This window comes from Hakea prostrata, chromosome 8 (genome assembly GCF_041222555.1).
Source record: "Hakea prostrata isolate BN-2017 chromosome 8, UWA_Hpros_2, whole genome shotgun sequence".
NCBI classification, from domain to species: Eukaryota; Viridiplantae; Streptophyta; class Magnoliopsida; order Proteales; family Proteaceae; genus Hakea; species Hakea prostrata.
The window spans coordinates 7,692,631-7,713,851 of NC_142607.1; the positions used below are offsets into that span (position 1 = coordinate 7,692,631).

General features: G+C 37.2%; 2 protein-coding genes, 1 long non-coding RNA gene and 1 other non-coding gene across 5 annotated transcripts; 2 read left to right on the top strand and 2 right to left on the bottom strand.

Moving 5' to 3' along the window:
• Nucleotides 1-1,136: 1,136 nt before the first annotated feature.
• On the top strand, nt 1,137-3,095 carry LOC149006595 (UDP-glycosyltransferase 708G1-like). Its single transcript, XM_089166643.1, is given in 2 exon segments — nt 1,137-2,724; nt 2,727-3,095. Coding segments are annotated over 2 exon segments (1,404 nt in total). The 5' UTR covers nt 1,137-1,383; the 3' UTR covers nt 2,790-3,095.
• A 2,713-nt stretch (nt 3,096-5,808) lies between these two features.
• LOC149006596 (hypersensitive-induced response protein 1-like) lies at nt 5,809-11,331 on the bottom strand. Of its 2 annotated transcripts, none has more exons than XM_089166032.1 (6): nt 11,200-11,331; nt 9,271-9,474; nt 7,878-7,998; nt 7,086-7,177; nt 6,864-6,960; nt 5,809-6,511 (listed from the first exon to the last, which is right to left on the bottom strand). In XM_089166032.1, exons 2-6 carry the CDS (start codon nt 9,457-9,459, stop codon nt 6,153-6,155), a joined length of 858 nt encoding a protein of 285 aa, XP_089022158.1. In that variant the 5' UTR covers nt 9,460-9,474; nt 11,200-11,331; the 3' UTR covers nt 5,809-6,152. The 2 variants fall into 2 exon arrangements, with proteins under 2 accessions (XP_089022158.1, XP_089022157.1); XM_089166031.1 differs by lacking the exon at nt 11,200-11,331 and adding an exon at nt 10,514-10,745 and having other exon boundaries at nt 5,810-6,511.
• Nucleotides 11,332-12,053: 722 nt separating this feature from the next.
• Nucleotides 12,054-12,125, top strand: TRNAM-CAU (transfer RNA methionine (anticodon CAU)). The gene has a single exon. It is a non-coding gene; the product is annotated as a tRNA-Met (tRNA).
• A 270-nt stretch (nt 12,126-12,395) lies between these two features.
• LOC149006598 (uncharacterized) lies at nt 12,396-15,228 on the bottom strand. Its single transcript, XR_016174942.1, has 3 exons — nt 14,852-15,228; nt 12,899-12,975; nt 12,396-12,596 (listed from the first exon to the last, which is right to left on the bottom strand). It is a non-coding gene; the product is annotated as an uncharacterized LOC149006598 (long non-coding RNA).
• Nucleotides 15,229-21,221: the final 5,993 nt, after the last annotated feature.

Sequence of the window (21,221 nt, forward strand, 5' to 3'; positions counted from 1 at the left end):
ATGATACATATGCCGGCCGTTTCCAGTTAGCTCAGTTACAGCAGCAGCAAGTGCTCTGCTAATCAAATTAGCTAAGCCTTGCGAGATTTGGGAAGTCTTTTCTCTTTCTCTTTCTTTCCTTCTAACTAATCAACTTAGCGTAGAAATTCAGATTTTATTTTGGGTAGAACAAGTTCTGTTTTTGAATGAACATTGTAAAGCAAGTTTACATTGGACAATTCGAATTTTCTGGATTTTTATGTGCAACTAATTAGTGTGTCGGCTGGTAATATTGCAGAAGAATCTTTGATTTCATGATCAAAGGGAGTTGGTTTAAGAGATCTTACAATATTTATATTGGATTTTATTAATTTCATCATGCTAGAAAGTAGAAAAACAAAGGACAAAAGCGTTTTGCGATCTGCAACAAAGAAGGTAAAGAGTAGGGGTGTAAACGGACCGGATTCGGATCGGATAGTGATATATCCATATCCGCATCCTATTATATTCGGACGGATTCGGATAATATCCTATCGGTTTTCGGACGGATTCTCTCGATTCGGATGATAATCGGATAGTTATTTTCTTAAGTAGATTCTTCTAAATGGGCATGAATATAAATTGATACAAGTTTTCGACTACCTGTTTACATCATTACCTTTTTGTTCGTGAGGGCTAAGTTTGAAATTTAAGAAGTTAACAACTTTAGTAGCTATTTTAATAGAAAATCTAAAAAAATAGTTACATATCATAGGTAAAATTTATAAAAGTAAAAATAAAAAATCTAAATAAATAATTTAATCGGATAATTTTATCGGACAGATAATAATTGGTAAGAAATGAGTATATCATATTCGCATCCTATTAATAATAGGACGGATTCGGAAACCCCTAAACAAATGCGGATGCGAATTCGGAAGTGGATTTCGGTTATCCATTTACACCCCTAGTAAAGAGAGACCAAAGGAAGACCAAGTTTCTTCTTTAGCCAATGATAGGTTAATTGAGCGATTAAAAGCCCAAACTTCTGTTGCTTGCTTGTAGATACGAAGTTGAATGGAGATTAAGGTTAAACAAATAACAAATAAAGATTAGGTAGCTTTAAACTTTTTAATAATAATGACAAACAAAAGAAGACCATAAATTCAACTCACCATTTGGTTGTTCACGTTTAAACCTCTTCTTGCACCTAACCCTTTCAAAGAGGAGTTTTAAACTGGATCGAGATTTGGTTCACCATAAAAAGAAAACTTGATTGAAGTGTACCTTCATTCGAGCTGGGGGATAGCAGCAATTCCAACTCGAATTTTCTTCCTTGCTTCAGTTTAGAAGAAGCTCCGCTCCTAGAATACTCTAAACACAAAGTTTTCAATCCTCTGTTTGAGTTCATCTTCGTTGGATATAATGGCAGCTTCCGGTGACATTCAAACCCATCCTCATGTAGCTCTGCTACCCAGTTCTGGCATGGGTCATCTCGTACCCTTCGTGCGCCTCGCTGCTACCCTTGCCGCTGCTAATTGCAGAGTCACCTTCATCACCACTCACCCAACTGTTTCCCTCGCTGAATCACGCCTTGTTGCTCGCCTTCTCTCGGCATTTCCTCATGCGATCACTCCAAAAGAGTTTCATCTTCTTCCACTTGATCTATCTGATGCCAAATCAGAAGACCCTTTCTTTCTGCAATTCGAAGCTATCCGCCGCTCTGCCCACCTCCTCTCTCATCTGGTCAATTCGTCTACTCATTCAGCTCTCATCACCGATGTCACCCTAACCTCAGCCGTCATCCCTGTAACCCTCGATCTTCACATCCCTAATTACATTCTCTTCACTTCCTCTGCCAAAATGTGCTCTGTCTGTGCCTATTTTCCTGCTTTGGTTGGTCTCACACTGAGTGATGAAATCAACATTCCCGGCATAGCAGCCCTACCCAGAACATCTTTTCCGCCGCTTCTTCTGAATCTGCCTAATCTCTTCGCTACCCAGTTCATTCAGAACGGCGAATTAATCGTGAAATCAGACGGGATTCTCATCAACACGTTGGAGTCACTAGAGCCCGAGACGATGGCGGCGCTGAATGAAGGAAAGGTAAGAAATGGGCTACCGCCGGTGATCCCAATTGGGCCATTAGTCCCAAGCGAATGCGAGCCAGAGCTAGAAGAATCATCGACAACTGAATGGCTGGATAAGCAGAAGAAGGGTTCAGTCCTGTTCGTGAGCTTTGGAAGTCGAACAGCGATGTCCAGGGAGCAGATCGGAGAAGTTGGTGAAGGGTTGGTGAGGAGTGGTTGTGGATTCATTTGGGTGGTGAAGGACAAGAAGGTGGACAGAGAAGATGGATACAGAGTAGAAGAAGTGGTGGGAGAGGATTTGATGCAGAGGATTCTCAAGGATGGGAAGGGTTTGGTGCTGAAGAAATGGGTGGATCAGGAGGCGATACTTAGTCACTCGGCGGTGGGTGGGTTTGTAAGTCACTGTGGGTGGAACTCGGTGACTGAAGCGGCGTGGCATGGGGTGAGGGTGCTGGCATGGCCGCAAGGTGGAGATCAGGCGATAAACGCAGATGTGGTAGAGAAGAGTGGGCTTGGAATTTGGGTTAGGAGTTGGGGATGGGGAGGTACTGGGAAGGTGGTGAGAGCAGAGGAGATAGAGAAGTGGGTGAGGGAGGTGATGGGGAATGAGCAGCTGAAGTTGCAGGCGGCGAAGGTTAGAGATGACGCGAGGAAAGCTATTGGGTTGGGTGGAAGTTCTCACAGAGGATTGACAGCCTTGTTAAAGAGGTTGCAGAAAATTATTCTTTGAACAGTTGGTAGTTCTCACTCAAGAAAAATTTGTTGCTTGCTACCTGGGAATTGAAGTGAGTATTGACCTCATTCAAAATTTTGCTGCTGCTCATGAACTGTTTTCTGTACCTTTCTCTTTTTTCTTTTTCTGGCTAAACAACTGTTTTCTGTACTTTAGTCCTGGAAAGTCTTGGACATCTATGTTTGTACAAAGATAAGATTTGGATTCTTATATATTGGACTTTAGTTTGTAATAGAAAAATGAGATGAAGAGTGAAAATTTTATTCATGGATTTGAGAGGAGAGGTATTGAGAAAATCACGCCTTTAAATTACTTAAAATTTATTTTTTGGGAAAAATACAACCAATAGCCTTAAAAAGGGTTTAATGAAAAATTCTATTTCTATACCTGGGTCAATACTTATTGAAATTCCCAGTGTTGTTTTAAGGAAGCCATTTCTCCTCTGAAAGTTGTAATGGAATTGTGTCATGCTTAGGATATGCACTATGATATTAGCTACTTAAATTTTTGTTTTGAATTCAGATCCAAATTCCATTTAAATTCAATATGGATATTTGAAATGCATGCATATGATAACCAAAATTGGATAAAAAACTATCTGTTTTTGAGCGTTGTTTAGGTGTTAAACTTTGGATTAGTCAGGGGCATTGTCAGTCTTGTAAAGTGCGTGTTGGTGTGTGTTGTTTGACGTAAATATATAAGGAAAACACAAACTTCTAAAGAGGATTGGAGTCATTGTAATGCCCCCATTCGATAAAAAAAATATTTCTTGGCTTAAACTTGCATGAAGAGATCGGCCAACTAAAATGTATTTCTATGAAATTTTAGACTTTATGTGTAATATTAATTAAGTAGATAAGCCCAATAATACTACATATTATATTAATATTCATAGATTATATATAGAGCTTGGGCTTATTCTATTTTCCAGCTCAAGGCTGGAAAATAGAATATATTGATTAAGAATATTGTACTTAATTGACGTGGATTATAAGTTAGGGGGGTTATCTCAGTTTGACCAAATATTGCAGCAGAACCTTGCCATGAGTTGACTTGCAATCTCCTGAAAAGTCACGGAAAATCATTTTAACGTTTTTTGGGAGTCCGGATCATCTCCCAGTCCCCATGGCTTCCTGACCACAAAAATCAGTGGGACTATAGTGAAAAATACTTTTTGAAAAAAATAAAATTTCTTTTTCACCAGTGGGCCCCATTGATTTTTGTGGTCAGGAAGCCATGGGGAGATGATCCGAATTCGTTTTTTGGTTGTAACAGATTTATCAAATCATTTGTTTTGTCCACTTCTTGAATGGCGAAAGATGCATAAACCACCTCAAATCAGAGTCATCAGACTCTCCCATCACCCTGAAAACCAATTTTCCAAGCACAGCTGAAAAGATTTAGTTGAGGTTAGTGTGGATCAGTTGGAGGTGGGAACGATTACACATATTATAGGGAGAGTCAACATATGACTTCAAGGTTAAAAAAAAAAAATTGAAACTAAGCTACTAATGTTTGGTTCATAAGAGATAAATAAAAATGACAACATTTTGGTTGGATTATAAGTGAGAGGGTGTTTATCTCAGTTTGACCATTGTTGTGGCAGAAACTTGCCATGCGTTCAGAACCCCTTGCAAGCCCCTGGAAAGTCATGGAATATCAAAGCTCCTAAGATAGACTTTCTATGATGCTCAAACACAACTCCTAATCTGGAGGTAATATGCAGTATGCACCAAGGATCGCTGCAACCAAAGAGTTTAGTTCTTATTTTAAAGCTGAAAAGGGAAAAAAGAAGTGTTGTCAAACCAGGGAATGAAATCGGCCGGAAAAAAAAAAAAAATCTAGTGTTCCGCGGAGGTGGAGAACAAATCTAGTGTGGAGACCAGATTCGGTTTTCCTCGGTAGATCAAAGGGAGAAGCGAAGGAGGGGAGAGGGAGAAACAGGGAAGGCCGAGATGCAGACCAGGGGAGACGGAAGCAGGGAAATAGGAGCCGGGAGAGGAGAAATAGGGAAGGCGGAAGGAAAGAGCAGGGAGAAGCGGGAGGGAGGCGAGACGGGAGCGAGACGAGGCGGAGAAGGGAGAGGCAGAGATGAGATGGGAGTAGCCAACGGGACAGGAAAGAAAAAACCGGAGAAGACAGGAGAAAAAAATAAAAACTAAAAAAAGGGGAGGAGACGAGAGAAAAAATAGGAGGGAGAACTGACGGAGAGGAAAACAGAGGAGATGGGGAAGAGGAGGCGGAGAGACTACAGTGGCACGTCTCTCCGCCTCAAACTGGGAGAACTTAGGTGTCGGTCAGAGCTGGAGGAGACGGAGGCAGTAATTTTGAGATACGCCTCTACGGCAGCGCCGGATGGTAGGTCCGACCGTCATCCGCACTTTTGATGCTACCACCGCAACAACTGCACGAGTTTTGTATCCAGCCTCGTGGCGTGTTTTCGCTCCGCCCTTGTGGCGTGTATTTTGTTCCCCTCTATGGGTGTTGATGTTTCGTTGGTGCTATAGTTGTTACAGCTTATGTTCTAAGGGTTATTTGGGCGTGACCCATTTTGGGCATGACCCTACCTTTAGCCTGGATGACCCTCTCTATTGCATGTACGACAGTTTGGTCACTTTCCGCTCCTTGGTTCGGTTCGAACCTTGTGTCTTCATGCAGTTGTGTCTGTATTTTTCTTTTGTTTGTGTGTCTGTACTTTATTTAGTTCTCTGAATGAAGTGTTGTTTACCAAAAAAAAAAAAAAACACAACTCCTAATTACTCTTATCCATGCACAACCCTTGAACCCTATCCTTCATGCTAATCTTATACATTCAAACCTTTAAATGGGAAAAACAGTGAGAAGTATTATCAATATTAAACTTGGGACCTAATTTAGTCATAAATTTAATGCAGCAAAATCTTCGACTGGAAGGCAGATTTGATGCAACTATAAGATTACTCCATTACAATATCATAAGAAGAGGAAATACTGCTTAAATCCTGAACCACCCAAGTGACTAAACACCAATACTAAAGAAAATACAACTAAATATAATAAACAAAAGCAGAGACATGGCAATAGAAACATGTAACAAAATTTTACATAAATTAAACCTTAAATTGGAAATTCTGGAATTATATGTCTATATAATCTGCTCCTAGAACAAGATATGTGGGTAAGAAATCCCACTACAATATTTACTAACTTATAATATGGCATCTCATATATTCTGTATTTACATGATAATTCATATTTCCCCAATAATGACTCTTTTAACAGCAATCAGAATGTAACTCAGAGAGCTTCAGACCAAGAAGGATGCAATCACTATAGATTTAACCACAAATTATCACTATAGTGCAATGGACTACCAGATTAGTTCTTTGCAGCTAATGGGCATTATTAGCCTGCAGAAGACCTTCCCTAATCTGCGAAGCGATGTCCTTAACAGCTCCAGGCCCATGTGGGACAAAAACTGCAGAAGACTTCGAAGATGCACCAATCTCCTTCATTGTATCGAAGTATTGAGTCACAAGTACCATGTCCATTACATCCTTTGCTGTTGTCCCCGGAACATTGACAGAGAAACCCAGTACACTGTCCCTCAATCCATCCACAATGGCTTGGCGCTGGCGAGCTATACCAAGCCCTGACAGGTACTTGGACTCTGCCTCTCCCTCAGCTCGCTTGATCTGCAATATCTTCTCTGCTTCAGCCTTCTCATTTGCTGCAACCCTCATTCTAGCAGCTGTTTTGGCATTCAAGATTTAATGATATAAGACTATCAGGGCATCATGCATATGACTGTTCAATTAATTCCATGAATATGAAAAAAAAAAAATCAGTCTCTCCTTGCATAACCATACTGAAATATCCACCATTATTTAGGCTGGGGTAGCAAGCTGGTGAAATAATCATGGACCACATTGATAAATGACAGATGGAACAGTCAGACATGAACAGTCTTTTTGGTTGTATTCCCACCTTTGATTTTACTAGAAAAGGATATCAGGCTAGTAAAGGATAGTCCTGGTCTTTCATCCTGCATGGGTGCATATACATTTGAAAACCAAACAAGCCCTTGTCCAACAAACAATTACCTGCATTGATTTCATTCATTGCTCTCTTTACACGCTCATCTGGTTCAATATCCACAATAAGTGTTTGGACGATCTCATAACCATACGCTGACATAGCCTGTAAAATGACAATTAATTTGAGAAAGCCAATAGGTTGCAGCGGAAAATTCAGAGCATTCACCCACTCCACCCCAGTAAGAATAAAATAAGCAAAAGACATATGCATATAGACAAAAAGAGAACCTTTTCAAGCTCATCTTCAACTGCTTTTGCTATCTCATTCTTTTGCTCAAAGGTAGCGTCCAACTCCAACTTTGGGACACTGGCCCTGATAACTGAAAAACAGTGGTTATTAATTTCAGGCATATTAGTTGTTTCTCAACTACAATATCTAAAAGATAAACCTGTAAAACTAACCCCTAAATTTCTAAAGGAAAACATTACACAGGAAAATGGCTAAATATGTTGCCCGGCTAATCTTCAAATTTCAAATGGAAACAAATGCAGGTCCTAGGTAAGCATTAAAACAGAAATACTTGAGGACTAAAAGCAATACTTCCGCCAAAATTTAGCGATGGTGTACAGCTGAGAATATTATAAGTGAGAAAAGCTTGAAACTTTAACAGGATATGCTTTAAACATTATAATTTTTGTTGGGTTAAAGTAAACATTATAATTTTATGAAAGCAATTTCTCAACAGAAAAGTAAGTCAAGGGTGTAAAAACAGGGAAGAATTAAGTTTGCAACAGTAGGATTATTTCTTTGAATCAACATTGGTGTTTTTAGGATATGGTTGTTTACTTGATGGGATGTTAGGATTTTTCGAAAAAGTGTTTCTGCGACAATTTCCCCTTCCACTCCACATCAATATATCTACTTTCCAGGCAAATTCCTTTTTGAAATATAGGACAATAGGTCATATTTTTTTTTTTTTTTTTGAAACGAAAACAGAAAACAGAGATACAAGAAATGGAAGCACCAACAATACTTAATTTTCAAAAAGCTCAGGAAAATTAAGAGTTACACGTTCTGACCATCAAAAACATATGCTTGGATCTGCGCCTTGGTGTTGCTGAGCTTATAGAATGCATCAGATATCTTCTCTGCCAAAGGGCGGTATTGAATGGACGCAACTACAGTGACAAACACATTATCCTGAAAAGACATATATAATGCTGATCGGGGTCAATGGTCTGAGAACGTTAAATCTCAAAACATAAAAGAAAATTAGATAATTGTGTTAGATGTTAGAACTAATAACTATATGCAATTCTGTAAGTACAAAGAATCGAACGTATATGATTTATCTAATGAACTAAAAACTATGATTCCCATTCATAGCCATGAATAGGAAAAAGAACATTTTATGCCAATTGGAGACTGAGATCCGGCACTATGGATCAACATACCCATCTGAAAGCAGAGAATCAATCTTCTTTGTAAACATGGAGAGAAGAGTCAATGAATGGAACAGTGGGATACATGTTACACCATGACTTAGAATCAGAATACAGATTTGAAGAAATGGCAGAACTATTTACTCCATCAACAACTAAGCTGCATCTGGTGAGGGAGATAGGGTTAAGTGGAGTAAAACAGGTTTTTCCTTGAGATAAGAATAAAATCTATAAGCGCCACTGTTGAATAAGCAATATGACAATGAACAAGGAATATCAATCTTTTTGGTAGAGATGTTCTATTGAACTCATAATTCACTAAACATTTCATATGAAAAGTTCAACCAGGCAGGGTTGTTACACAGAGTTCTTCAACAATTCGATGGGTTTAAGTTGAATGCTGGATGACATTGGTCTTCTAAAAAGACAAGGTGGCCATGTTCTTGTCTATAGAGTGAGACCTATGGATTCAAAGTAATGCTTCTAGGTTTCCTTTTCTTCTTTACTTTTGTTTGTTTGGCATAATGTAACACCATAGGATGCGAACTCTATCTTCTCCCATAGAAAGTTTCAATTAATACAACTCATAAGACATCCCAGGATGTACATAGCTGCAACCTGCCAAATCAAACTCCCTGTGATGCACATAAAAAAATTCTGACTACCTTGTCCATATACATGCAAACTATGAAATGTCACAACACAAAGACGAAATGAAGAGAATACTAGGTTTAATCTAAGGGAGAATAATAGACTATAGGCAAGCTTTTAATGCTGAATTTAATTTCAATTTCTTATTGATCCGGTGCTACACTTTGCATGAAATAGAAGAGAATGTTTACTTTTATTTTTGTAAATTTATGTTTTCCTTCTTCAAATCTACCAAAAGGTTTCCAGCTTGGAATTTTGCAAGAAATAACCTTATTGAAAGGGAAGGGGCAAGCAGAGAGACAATTAAGAAAGCATAGGACAAATACCATGATGTTAAACCTGGACATTTTGAGAAAGTGAAGGAAAAGAAGCTACGAACCTTAGTCTTTGTTTCACAACGGACATCAAGTTGTTGCACACGCAATGAAAGGTGACCAGCTATCTGACTCCCCAAACACCAAGGCAAAAAGTGACAGCCAGGCTCAAGCACCTCATCAAACTTTCCAAAAGTCTCTTTGATGGCTACGTTTGACTGATCTACTTGAATACAGCAAAATGCTTGTCCCATATTTGACTCTACCAGCTGAGAAAAATCAAAAAGATCATTTGAGAACAAAGCAGAGAAGAAAGAACGAAGGATCTAAGGATGCTCTACCAATGCTTAAGAGAGAAAAAGAAAAAGCATTTGTAAGAAAGTAACTCTAGAAAGAAAAGGGAAACATGATCATCACCATGTGAAATTCCAGAAAAAAACCTTCTAAAATCAGCTTTGAAAAGTTTTTTATAGGTTACTATATGGTAATAATCAAACACCTTGAATGTCATCTAGCAACAGAATTAGTAGAGTTCTAGGATGAAGTTATAAAAAATTCAAGTCAAATACTACAATGACACCAACTTTGTAAAGCATAAGACAGGATAGTGGAGTTCCTTCTAACCATCAACCAAATCTACAAGGAATAAATATCTTCAATCTTGACTAGGGACTCAATACATGATGAGATACTAGCACGATGATCACTTAAATTTATCTCAACTAAACCCTAACTTGACTATTTGGGGCCAGGTACGCTAAAGGTAAGTTGAAATATTTAACAATGAGATGGAATCAATAAGGGTTAGCTGCGATTTCTACACAAAATCAAACCATAAAAAGAATCTTCAAACATACCCTGAACTTCACCACAAACAAGCCACCAAGAAGACCAAAGATAATAACAGGAAGAATAGAAGAAAGAAGCGGTAGAAATATAAGTGACCAGAGAAAGTGGAATCTTTAAAGATGTAACGATCAACCAAATTTTCATTTTGAATTATGATAGGATAATGATACATGGAAAGTGAAAGAAAAACAAATCCCAGCCAGTAGGGTCAAGCCTCATAGCCATTGATCCTGAGTTCTGATAAATCACCCTAAAATGAATACATGAAACTGAATTTAAGCGAAAAATTATAAAGTTTGACAAGAAAAAGCTCTAATTTCAGGAATAAAGCAGTTCTGCAACAGCACAAACGAAAATAAAATAAAGAAATATCAATAAAAGCTAATCGAAATCATCCCAGCAAATAACTAGTAAGGGAGAAAAACTAGGTTTAAGCATGTCTGAATGCCAGAAACTTACTGAAAAGTGAAGGATCAGAAACTACTAGAGCCCAAAAACAATTGCAGGAAATTTGAGGGAAACAAAACCAGACTCAATGAAAACCTAGACGCGAAGCCAAAGATGTGATTTTATAATCACAGACGAGCATTTTTTCGGATAAAACTCATACATGAGTTTCATGGAAAAAGGAAACGCCGTGGAACACGGAATCAGTTTTTGGGTGATGTAAAAGTCAAAATTAGATGTGAATTTCGAACCAAAATTTCTTTAGGCCTGTTTGGTTACATGAGTCTGGAGATTTCAAATATCTAAAGATTTGAAATCTATAGATTTCAAATCTATAGAGTTATAATTTATAAAATTAGGTGTTTGGTTGTGGAATGAAATCTGTGGATTCATCCTAAAAAATTATTTGATCGACGTGATTTTTGTAAATGTGTAAATGTAAAGCTTTTTTGAAATCTCTGGATTTCATCCCTTACCCATAAATCTATAGATTCACGTTTTTAGTGTAAAAAGGTGAATCTCTAAATTTCATGAATCTAGAGATTTTTACAACCAAACGGGTATAATTCTCAGATTCATGAATCCAGAGATTTGAAATCTCTGGATTCATGTAACCAAACAGGCCCTTAAGTAAAGCAAATCAAACTGATTTTAGTAACCACAAATTAATAATGGCTCAAGAATGAGCCCTTTCTCACCTAAGTGGCGATGGAGTGTTGAATGGGTTGCCAGGATTTACAGTTTGCTGTCACAATCCCCTCCCTATATATACCACTTACCAGAAGAAAACAGGCAAATTCAAAATCACATTGGGAGAGCATCATTATTGTAAAAGCCTTTTTGTCCGTACACACTGCTTCAACACAAATTAGGAAAGGGTCTCCATGTGAAAAATCAGAAGTGAACCCTAAGTTGGCCCTCCTTTTTTCTTTAATCAATGTAAAATGAGCACAAATCTCCCCTCCTCTATTATAAAAAATCGGGTCTCCACGGGAGGTTCTTTGATGTTTCGTTTATAGAGCTCAACACTGTGCTGTGAATGATCGAGATGAAAATCTTAACGGTCTGTTTCTAAAAAATGTGTTTTACACTTTAAAAAAATGAACGGTTGAAATCGAAATGCACGACACTTAAGCAATTTCATTGTCGGCAAGGTAACCAGGAGACTTCAAGGAAGAGGAGAGAATTTTTCATACTAAAAATAAAATTTTTTATAATTATGAATAATTTCAAATCACTCAATCTATAGTCATCAAAATTTTACTTTATTTTGCATTCAATTTATTCCTCTTGATATAAAGGGGGGAAATTCAATCCCCCTTTCTACAATGGTACGGATTTAGAATCATAAATCTTCAGGAAATAACGGGGCCAAGGCTTAGGTTGAAGTTAAGGTGCATGAAAATTGGTCCAAACAAACTTTAGTTCCCATAAATAAAAAAATAAAAAAACGAATGAAAGAAAGATGCTGAGCTTGAAATATGCAGTGGGAACCTGTCATGTCACCATTACACTTGATAAATATATCAACTGTCACACATATTATCAATAAATCAGAGTGGCGCAGCGGAAGCGTGGTGGGCCCATAACCCACAGGTCCCAGGATCGAAACCTGGCTCTGATAAACAGAGAGGCTTCCACATTGTTTTTTCCTTTTTTAACATCTAATGGCATGTAATAGAATCCGATAAACCTTCCATTTTAGATCCGGTTTAAATTCTTGATGAATAGCTGCAAAAGGCTTCCACCAGATTATTAATTTTTTAAGAATCCAATTTGCAATTTTCTTGCACAAATTACAGCTACTTGCACGAGGCTTCAATGAAAATCTAAAATAAAAAAATAGAAACTTAATTTAATTAAGTCATTGATTAATAGTAATAGATCCTTAAAATTTTCCATTAGAACCACAAATTCACTTACATTATCCAATTTCAGACCAAGAGACAACGGATTGGTTGGAACTTGGAAGTCTTAAAGGTCTCTCCATTCAAGGAGATTTGTCATAATCATGCAAAATTCTGCACATTAGGACCATCTGCAGTTGCAGCTCTAGCTGCCTTCATCCCACATTCCTGAGTTCATTCTCCTCCACCTGTTGATTTCAAAGTGAAAATCAGTAGTTTCGAACTCCAGCCCCCCAAATTAAATGCGTCTAAACTCTAAAGCTATACGAAAAAGCCATATATACATGAAACGAATTCCACATAGAAAACAACAGCAACATATTATAGATCTATAACAACATGAAAAATCAAATTGTTCAGCTACATGGGGCTAGTAGGACTGAAGTTGGTACACCAATGCTTATCAAAAGAGTAACCCAGAAAAGGAATGGTGTTAATTGAAGAAAAGGAATGATGCTGCCACTAAGAATCCTTGAACTGCAGCATTGACCTGTTTCTTTCAATTACTGTTTATATGCAAGATCATCGGTTGTACTGAGATTCCTGAAACTCTAATTCTATGAATGTCTGCATCCCAAGCATAAAACAAAATTTGGGTTAGTGAATTCAATTGGAGGAAGATGAAGACTGGAAGAAATAAGACGTCACACACTAAGTCAACAGACCATACATTGTGGGTGGGTACAACAACAGTAGCAGCAAGTTGACCATTGAAAGATCTGTTCTGAATTATAGCATTCATTACTTGTTTTATAAGAAGCAAAGACTGATATAAATGAGTAGTTTGATTTCCTGCAGTCACCATTATTGCAAGCAAAAACTGTAATCAACTCCTCCTTGTTTCACTTTATATCCCTATGCTTGCTTAAATTTTTATATTAGGAAAATGAATCAAGTCTCCTATTACTTCAGAATAAGACTGAGCCAGCAGAGAGGAGGATGGTGTGCTGCAAATAGCATTGGTCATGGTCCCTGTGATGTAATTAGAGGATTAGTCTTTTGTTAGTCTTACCATAGTTGCAAATACAATTACGTGAAGAAAGGGGGTGTTTGGGAGAGGTGGGGGTGTTGGTTGTTTTTTTTGGTAAACAACAATCTTATTCAAAGCGGGCGGGAGGTGGGGGTGAACATAATGCCACCAACCACTCAGTGGAAATCGACCATTCTTTCGGGCCCAAAACCAAGAGGGCCTTCCTGGCCAAGAGATCTACTATTACATTAGAACTCCTAGGAATAAAGGTAGGGATACAATGGAGGAAGTTATCCATAAGATAGTGGATATCTTGGATCAAGGGTTCCACTGTCATCGGGGGTTGAATCTCACCATCAAGATACCGGATTAACTGTTTGCAATCCGACTCAATTAGTATTGACTCATATCCACATGCTAGCGCTTCCAATAAACTTGCTCTAAAAGCAATAATTTCTCCTTCTTCAGCAGAATTATAATGCCCAGATAACGATGAAGCGCCCAAGGGTTTGCCTTCGGCATCTCTAATAATAATGCCAAGAGGGGGTGTTGGTTGTTAAAGATATGTATGAATATTAAAACAATCCAGACTGTTTTAGTTAGAGACTGAAGAGCAAACAAGTGGGACCCAAGAGGATTAATGTTTGCTACAGCCCAAAAGGTCCATGGGTAAAATTCTTCCCCTTAAGGATTGCACCTTTGAACTCATTCTTGCAGAGGTTGCATAGGATTTGTCAATATGTTCCTGGATTCTGAACTCTTTAGCTAAAAGCAAACTTACTGAAAAATGGGGAAAATCAGGAAACGTAAACTGACAAGACTACAAAACACCAAAAACCCAACAAGAGTACAATTTCACATTTGAAATCAAGGTCTCCTATGCAAGATCAACTAACAGGAGAATGCATTTATGAGCTTAGTACAAATATTCAATCGACCCAAAACTTCCTATTCAAATTCAATATCCGACACTTTAATCAATATACAGTGTCAACCAAATCAGTAGCAATCATTCAATTCCATATATTGAGATACTTGTCTTCATTTGTTCTCCAAGAGAAATCCTCCAGACTTCAAAATCTGCACTACTTTTCAAATTCCAACTTGGGAAGTTCTCTAAAATGATATTAATATGAGCACATAAACAGTTCATCAACTTCTACGTATCATTAGTACAACATTTTACTTGCAGTAGAAGTGTAGAGCCAATGCAATGGGTTTTACCCAGGAAAGAGGAAAGAAACAATGCAATATTCTATTTCTCAGTTCGTCCACTTCTACTTGTAATTACAAGAATTTGTTATCAGCGTCCTAACATTGACTCCTAAATCAATTTGTTACATTTAGTACCCTTGCTCTGTAGCAATTCTTAAGCTCAAAAACAGTAAGAAACAAATATCAACCTATTTTCCTATGGTTAACCGCTGATTCTTATAATGCTTAACAACATGCCAAAAGGAAGGGTTAACTTACCCTGAGGGACTAAGCTGCTGTTCCAGTTCAGGGATGAACATCACCTAATTCAGACATGGATTAGGGTTGGGATCACTTACAGGAATGAGTAGCAAACGTCGGTTAGGGTAAGATCAGGCAAAGGGTGAGGTTCTGTGACGACAAAAGGAAGCAAGATCACTGGGTAACCCTGTGAGAGTACAGACGAGTGAGAGATGGGTGAATGAGATTAGAAAACAGGGTTACCTGAAGTTTGGATTTTCACCGTTGAAATGGTGAGCTGCACCAACATCTTCCTTCCTTTTGGAATTTCAATTACTAAAATCAGGCAGCATAGGATTTCAGAGATGTAGCATATCGGGATTGAGATGACAGACCAAACCAGAAGAGGGGGCAGAGAAGAAACGTATACCTGACCGAATAGAGAGACGAAAATAAAGAAGAAAAAAATTAAAAATTTTAAAAATTAAAAAATCCTAATTACAACATATCCATCTTTTTTAATTTGAACCATTAGATCGAAGTTGTTCTATATAACGTAATCCTAACGATCGAAATGATATCACAGTATTTTCGTCATAAAAATGAGGATTTGTCTTTCGTTTTTGGACATCAACGGGACGCAAATTCAATATGTCATTTTTTTTTAATTAATAATTACTAGAGTCAAACGGGCACCAAATGAAAGTTATCCTTTTTTACCTTTTAGAAAAAGAAAAAAAAACATTGACATCAAGGCTTCAAGAAATATGATTAATGAATGAAGACATTGCATTTATTATGAGTAAAGGACATGCAAAATTAGCATGGATGCATTATTGGTGTGATATTTTTTGGGTTTTCCGGCCGGGGGGGGCCTTTTCAAAAAACCCCCCCCCCCCCCCCAAACTCCCTTTTTTTTTTCCCCCCCCCCCCCCCCCCCCCCCCCCCCCCCCCCCCTTATTTATTTAACTTATTATCTTTTGATTCATTGTAATCCATCCATTTTTTATCGATTCGGTCTTAGCATCTACATGCACATTATTAGAATACAAGCAACCATTAAGATGATAAAAGTTCAATACAAGAAGACTAAGACATTGGAGAAAACTAATTTACTCCAAAATTTTATATGTAATTAATTTTTCTGTTTTGTATACTACAAATCATATTTGCATTTTCACCACGTATATTTTGCATAGTTTGATGGGAAAAAGATACATTTGGCCGATATGAGAAATTATTTTCTATGCCAAGGCTTACCAACTGTTTAAGTGGAAGACTTGGTTAATGGCAATTTTAGATGAAGCCCATCAGTTCTTGGATTCGGGACAAAGTTGTGTTTTTCACAATAAATAATTGTATGCAGTAAGTTTCAAAGTGAAGTGGTGGCGTACAAAGGTGCTGAACGCGAAGACAGAGTGGCGGGTATGAGACTTGAGGAGAAATCAAAAGAGGACAATATTATGTGGGTCAGCGATGTGACTTGTCAAACATATTGGGGCATATGGGATTACCCCGTTCTCTCCCCGATAGAGATATCCTATGTCTCGCCCAACAAAACCTAAAAATTGATTGAACCATGAAAATTTAAAGCGTAAAATAAAATTATGTAGATTTGTTTTGGGAGAATAGTATTAATATTATTCTTTAGGTTTGTTCATAAAATACCCAATTAGTGACTGATACCATGTAAAGAATAAGAATATTTTGGAGAACGAAAGCTTGTCCAACTATTGGGAAGATTGTATTAATAAATGACAATTGGTTACGACAAATTTATACAAATTTGAATTTTGAGTCTGATAGATGTATTGCACCTATACATGTAAGTACAATTTTAGTTTGTAACAAACAACCATACAAATTTGATATGAAATTAAATAGGATTTTTGGAATATGTGGATTTTTAAATTTGGATTCCTTAGCAGCAGGGACTTGCTGCATCGAGATGTTTGTTTGATTGAGTTTAAATGGGAGAGTTTAGCTGATTAGGGATTGGTTTTCGCCTTTTCGAAGAATCAATAGCAGGGCAGGGAGGTTGTTTTGTGGGTGAGAGAAGGGAGGTGTTTGGTGTAATGCATAACTGACTATGCTATATGCCTCCAGTTTCTTGTTGGAGACAATGAACACGAGGGCTAATCAAGGGTTTTGGTAGGAATAATACTCTATATTTAGCAGCAACCACACATAATCATATGAAACATAAGACTTACTTGGTTTGGACCAAAAGTCCTACATCCAAGGATGAGCCTTGCAACTCATAGTAACATGTACGAACAATATTTGGGATGGTCATAATAGGTGGAACTCCAATACTTGCACAACATTGCAGCCATCAGCACAAGCATCGGGTTGAGTTCAAACCCTGTTGTTAACTTTTCAGGTGTAGTTGGAACAAGGTTCGAAAAATTGTCTTGTGTCATAGAGACATATCATGATATGTCGGCGATATTTGGAGGGGTGTCGATGAAAATTCGACCCCAGTTTCGTAGGGTATTTGAGGTCATTTTAGCATGAATTTGGTTGTGTAGCCTAACTTGATGACAATAAACACACTGAGAGCGTTATTCTGTCATAAAACATCATCTAAACTAATGTTCCTAATCGGCACATGCTTGACTGTATGCGGCCGAAACTGAAAGTATGGAAAACTTGTGAATTTGCTTGAAATCCTGCTTGATCGACACAAACAATGTAATAATCACCAATAATGAAGTAATATGTACTCGTAAACGTCGAAGATTGGAGCAAAATAGGTTTAAAATGCAAGAAACAAGAAAGAGATGAAACATTGGCGACATATCGGAGACATTGATGATATATCGACGAGGAACATATCGGCGATATATCGTCGACTTATTGTCGACCTCATGTCGGAGGGGGGTATTGTGTCGCTCCACTCTGACATGGCGGTATATCTCCAAGTTTCGGGGATATATCACCAACACTTTGAACCATGGGTTGGAAGCAATACTCATGCCCTTGGAATTGATGTTGCTTTTGACACTGCTGTGGGAAACTACATCAAATGCAATGCTGGCTTGAGAAACCACTGACACCCTAAAATGTCGGCAAAATTTCACCAACATCAAATTGGGATTTGCTGGACTGCTTGAGTTGCTTTTGCAAGTATAACACATAGAGAGTGAGAGATAGAGAGTGAGAGAGAGAGAAGATAGAGAACGAGAGTAGGAGAGAGATGAGGATGTAACCGTGTAAGATGGTAAGAGATTTCTCTTCTCTTCGATGATCCAACAATCTGAAAATCCAAACTGCCAGATATTGAGATGCCTGACGATTCATCCCCATGAAACTGTCTCCCTAGAAACCTGTATTTGTGGGGAAAGGTTTTCAGTGATAAATTGGACAAATATATCCAATAAAAGTCCAATTTGGGGTCTCTGTAATTTTTAAACATAAAGTAGGGTGTCAATACTATGAGACCTCCATTTTTGGATACTAGTGCAATTTGTTTTTTTTTTTTTAATTTCCGTGGAATGGATAACTGAACTATGTGGAATGGATAACTGAACTATTACAATATCTAACGACGAATATTGAGTGTGTCATTAGCAATGGGAATACATGATCAGAAATGCCTAAGGTTTATGTAGGCCTGTAAACGGATCGGATTCGGCTCAGATATACCAATATCCGAATCTGATTAGCAAATCCGCTATCCGTATCCGAATCCGAATCTGGCAAAAATTTAGAGAAGGCATCCGAATTCGAATTCGAAACTTTATCGGATATCCGATAATAATCCGATGCAATAAATATCCGATTATTAATTGATAATTGTCACTTTTTTATATTTTTATTATAAATTTCTAATTTCCGATTTCCGAATACCGCTATCCGAATCCGTTACCGGTATCCGAATCCGATTATCATCCATTTTTAAAGAAAAAAATGTTAAATACTTTAGTCTATTCGGATAAATTTTTATCCGGATATTAGCCGAATCCGATAAGCAATTATCCAAATCCGAATCCGGTTGCTTAGCGGACGGATACGAATATTTTTCGGTAAGAAAAATTTCGGATATGGATACCCTTAAATGAACACAAATGCGAATTCGGAGGCGGATTTCGACAATCCATTTACAGATCTAGGCTTATGGCTTCTTTTTCTTGATTTGATTTATCTCAATTTGCGGCCCCTTTTGTAAATTTAACTTTAGTCGGGGTGTCTAAATTATTTACAAATTTAAACTTAAAATGAATCAATTTCATTTCAACCAACAAATTAATATAGATATACGTGCCAATGATGGGTTACAGCGAAGACTCAACTTCCTAGGGGGGCTTGCGCGTCTATCGCATTAATTATTATATATAAATCCCTCCCGAGGATGATGTTGTGCGCGGGGGGGATGAACCTCATCCAAAAAAAAAAAAAAACAAATGAATATAGGCACAAGCAAAACTCCATTATGGCTAGCTCGTAACTGATCTAAGAATATCAAGTGGTATGAGTTAAGTAACGTATTTACCCCCAAAAAAAAAAAGAGGTTAAGTAACGTGATGGGATAAAAAAAATGTGTACCTTAAACTGAAATAGTATTGTGTCGTATCTTCTTTTTTTCGAATGGTACGGTATCGTTGTGGTAAAAAGAAGAGATACATAAACGATATATCGTATTAGATGATACGATTCAATTGTGGTAAAAACGATATTATATAAAAACAGTATATATACGGTATTAGGCGACATGATATGGTTGTGGTCTTAAAACAACGATACAAAAAGCTCCCTATGGGAGGTCTTGGGTTCGCACTCATTCGGCGGCATTAGTTATATAAAAGTTCCCTTAAGGATGTAATCGTGGTGCGCGTAAGCTGACCCAGATGAACCTTATATAAAAATAAAATAAAAAATAATACATAAGTGGTATAAAATGATTCTACCCTTAAACAGTTTCGTATAATACATCTTCAATATATAGTTATATACTACCGATACTATTATGTTTGTTTCTTTACCGACAAAATATATAAACCATTTTTAAAAACCATAGCATATCATTTTTAAAATGGTTCAAGATGGGGTTTTTTTTTTGGTAAGAATTCAAGATGGCTTTGTGAGGGTGGTTTTAGTTTCTATACCAAATTGAGACATTATAGGTTTTAGATCTTCTTCACTCAACTTACTTGTGCCCCGATTCGAGAGAATCTCCACGCCCTACCTTGAAGTTAGAATATCATACATTCCTACCACCGGAAAAAACTTTTTTACATACCAACACCCACAGATTTTTGTTTGTGCCTACGCATATATCTATTTATGCAGGTGTTCGTTTTACGACACATGTCCTATATATAATCCAACGGCTGAATTTTGTTTTTTAATTTAATGTTTCTCGAATTACGACTACGCACCTTTAGAAAACAACCCCTTTCTATAGAAATGTGATAAGATTTAAAATTCACAAAATGAGGTCAAGATTCTTTCGTACACTAAACAACGAGATTTTTTTTGTTCTAAACCTAACCATCGTTATTACTGCCTTTATTTCCAACAGCGAAAACCCAATCAATACATTCCATCTGCCTCCTATTTTGATTCAAGCATTTATAGAATACATTTGACATTTAAGTTCCACTTTTGAAGAATGTAGTTTTTCTTTCATTTATAAGAGATTCAATCATTTATTGGATCACCTAGCAAGGAGGGCCAAATCACTCACGTGCATGACTAGTTGGCCTTTATCCACTCCCTGGCTACAAAATCTTTGCAACTCTGTTTCCTCTACATAACTTTAATAAAATCATTTTGTTTACACAAAAAAATAAAAAAAAAAAAATCTATATTTCCCTCGTTTTCCTAATTGCACTACATAATTAGGAAAAAAAAGAAGTCTCCATCTTGGTAAAGTTTGCTTGGAGATTTAATCTAAAGAACAATCAAAATTTGTAGATTTTAAGAAAACTAAATTTGTAGGAGATTTTATTTGTGGGAGATTTTTATTTGCAGCAGTAAGCAACCAATGGTCTAGATTAGGCCAAGTATGCAAAATAAAATCCAACGGTGTAGAATCAAGGAGTAGGGGCTTAATTGTAAATAAGCATTTTTATTTTTACATTATAAGGATTTGGTACTTTACTGATTTTACAAAATCAAATCCCTCTATTCACCCTCTCTATATTTTTTTTGGCCCTAAACGATTAGTATTTCTAGAGTTCCTTTCAAAAATGAATGGAGGGTTTGGAGGTGGAAGAGATGGAGGCAGTGACGAAGGGGGAGAATAATCATGGGAAATCCTGAATTTTTCATGGGATGAACAATTGGGAAATCCTCCTTCAAAGCCAAAATCAAATGAAATTGAAAGAAAAAGTTAGTGCCGATGAAGAAGATGAAAATGCAAATTATAGTAGTAATGCAAATTACAGTAGTAATCTCAACAATC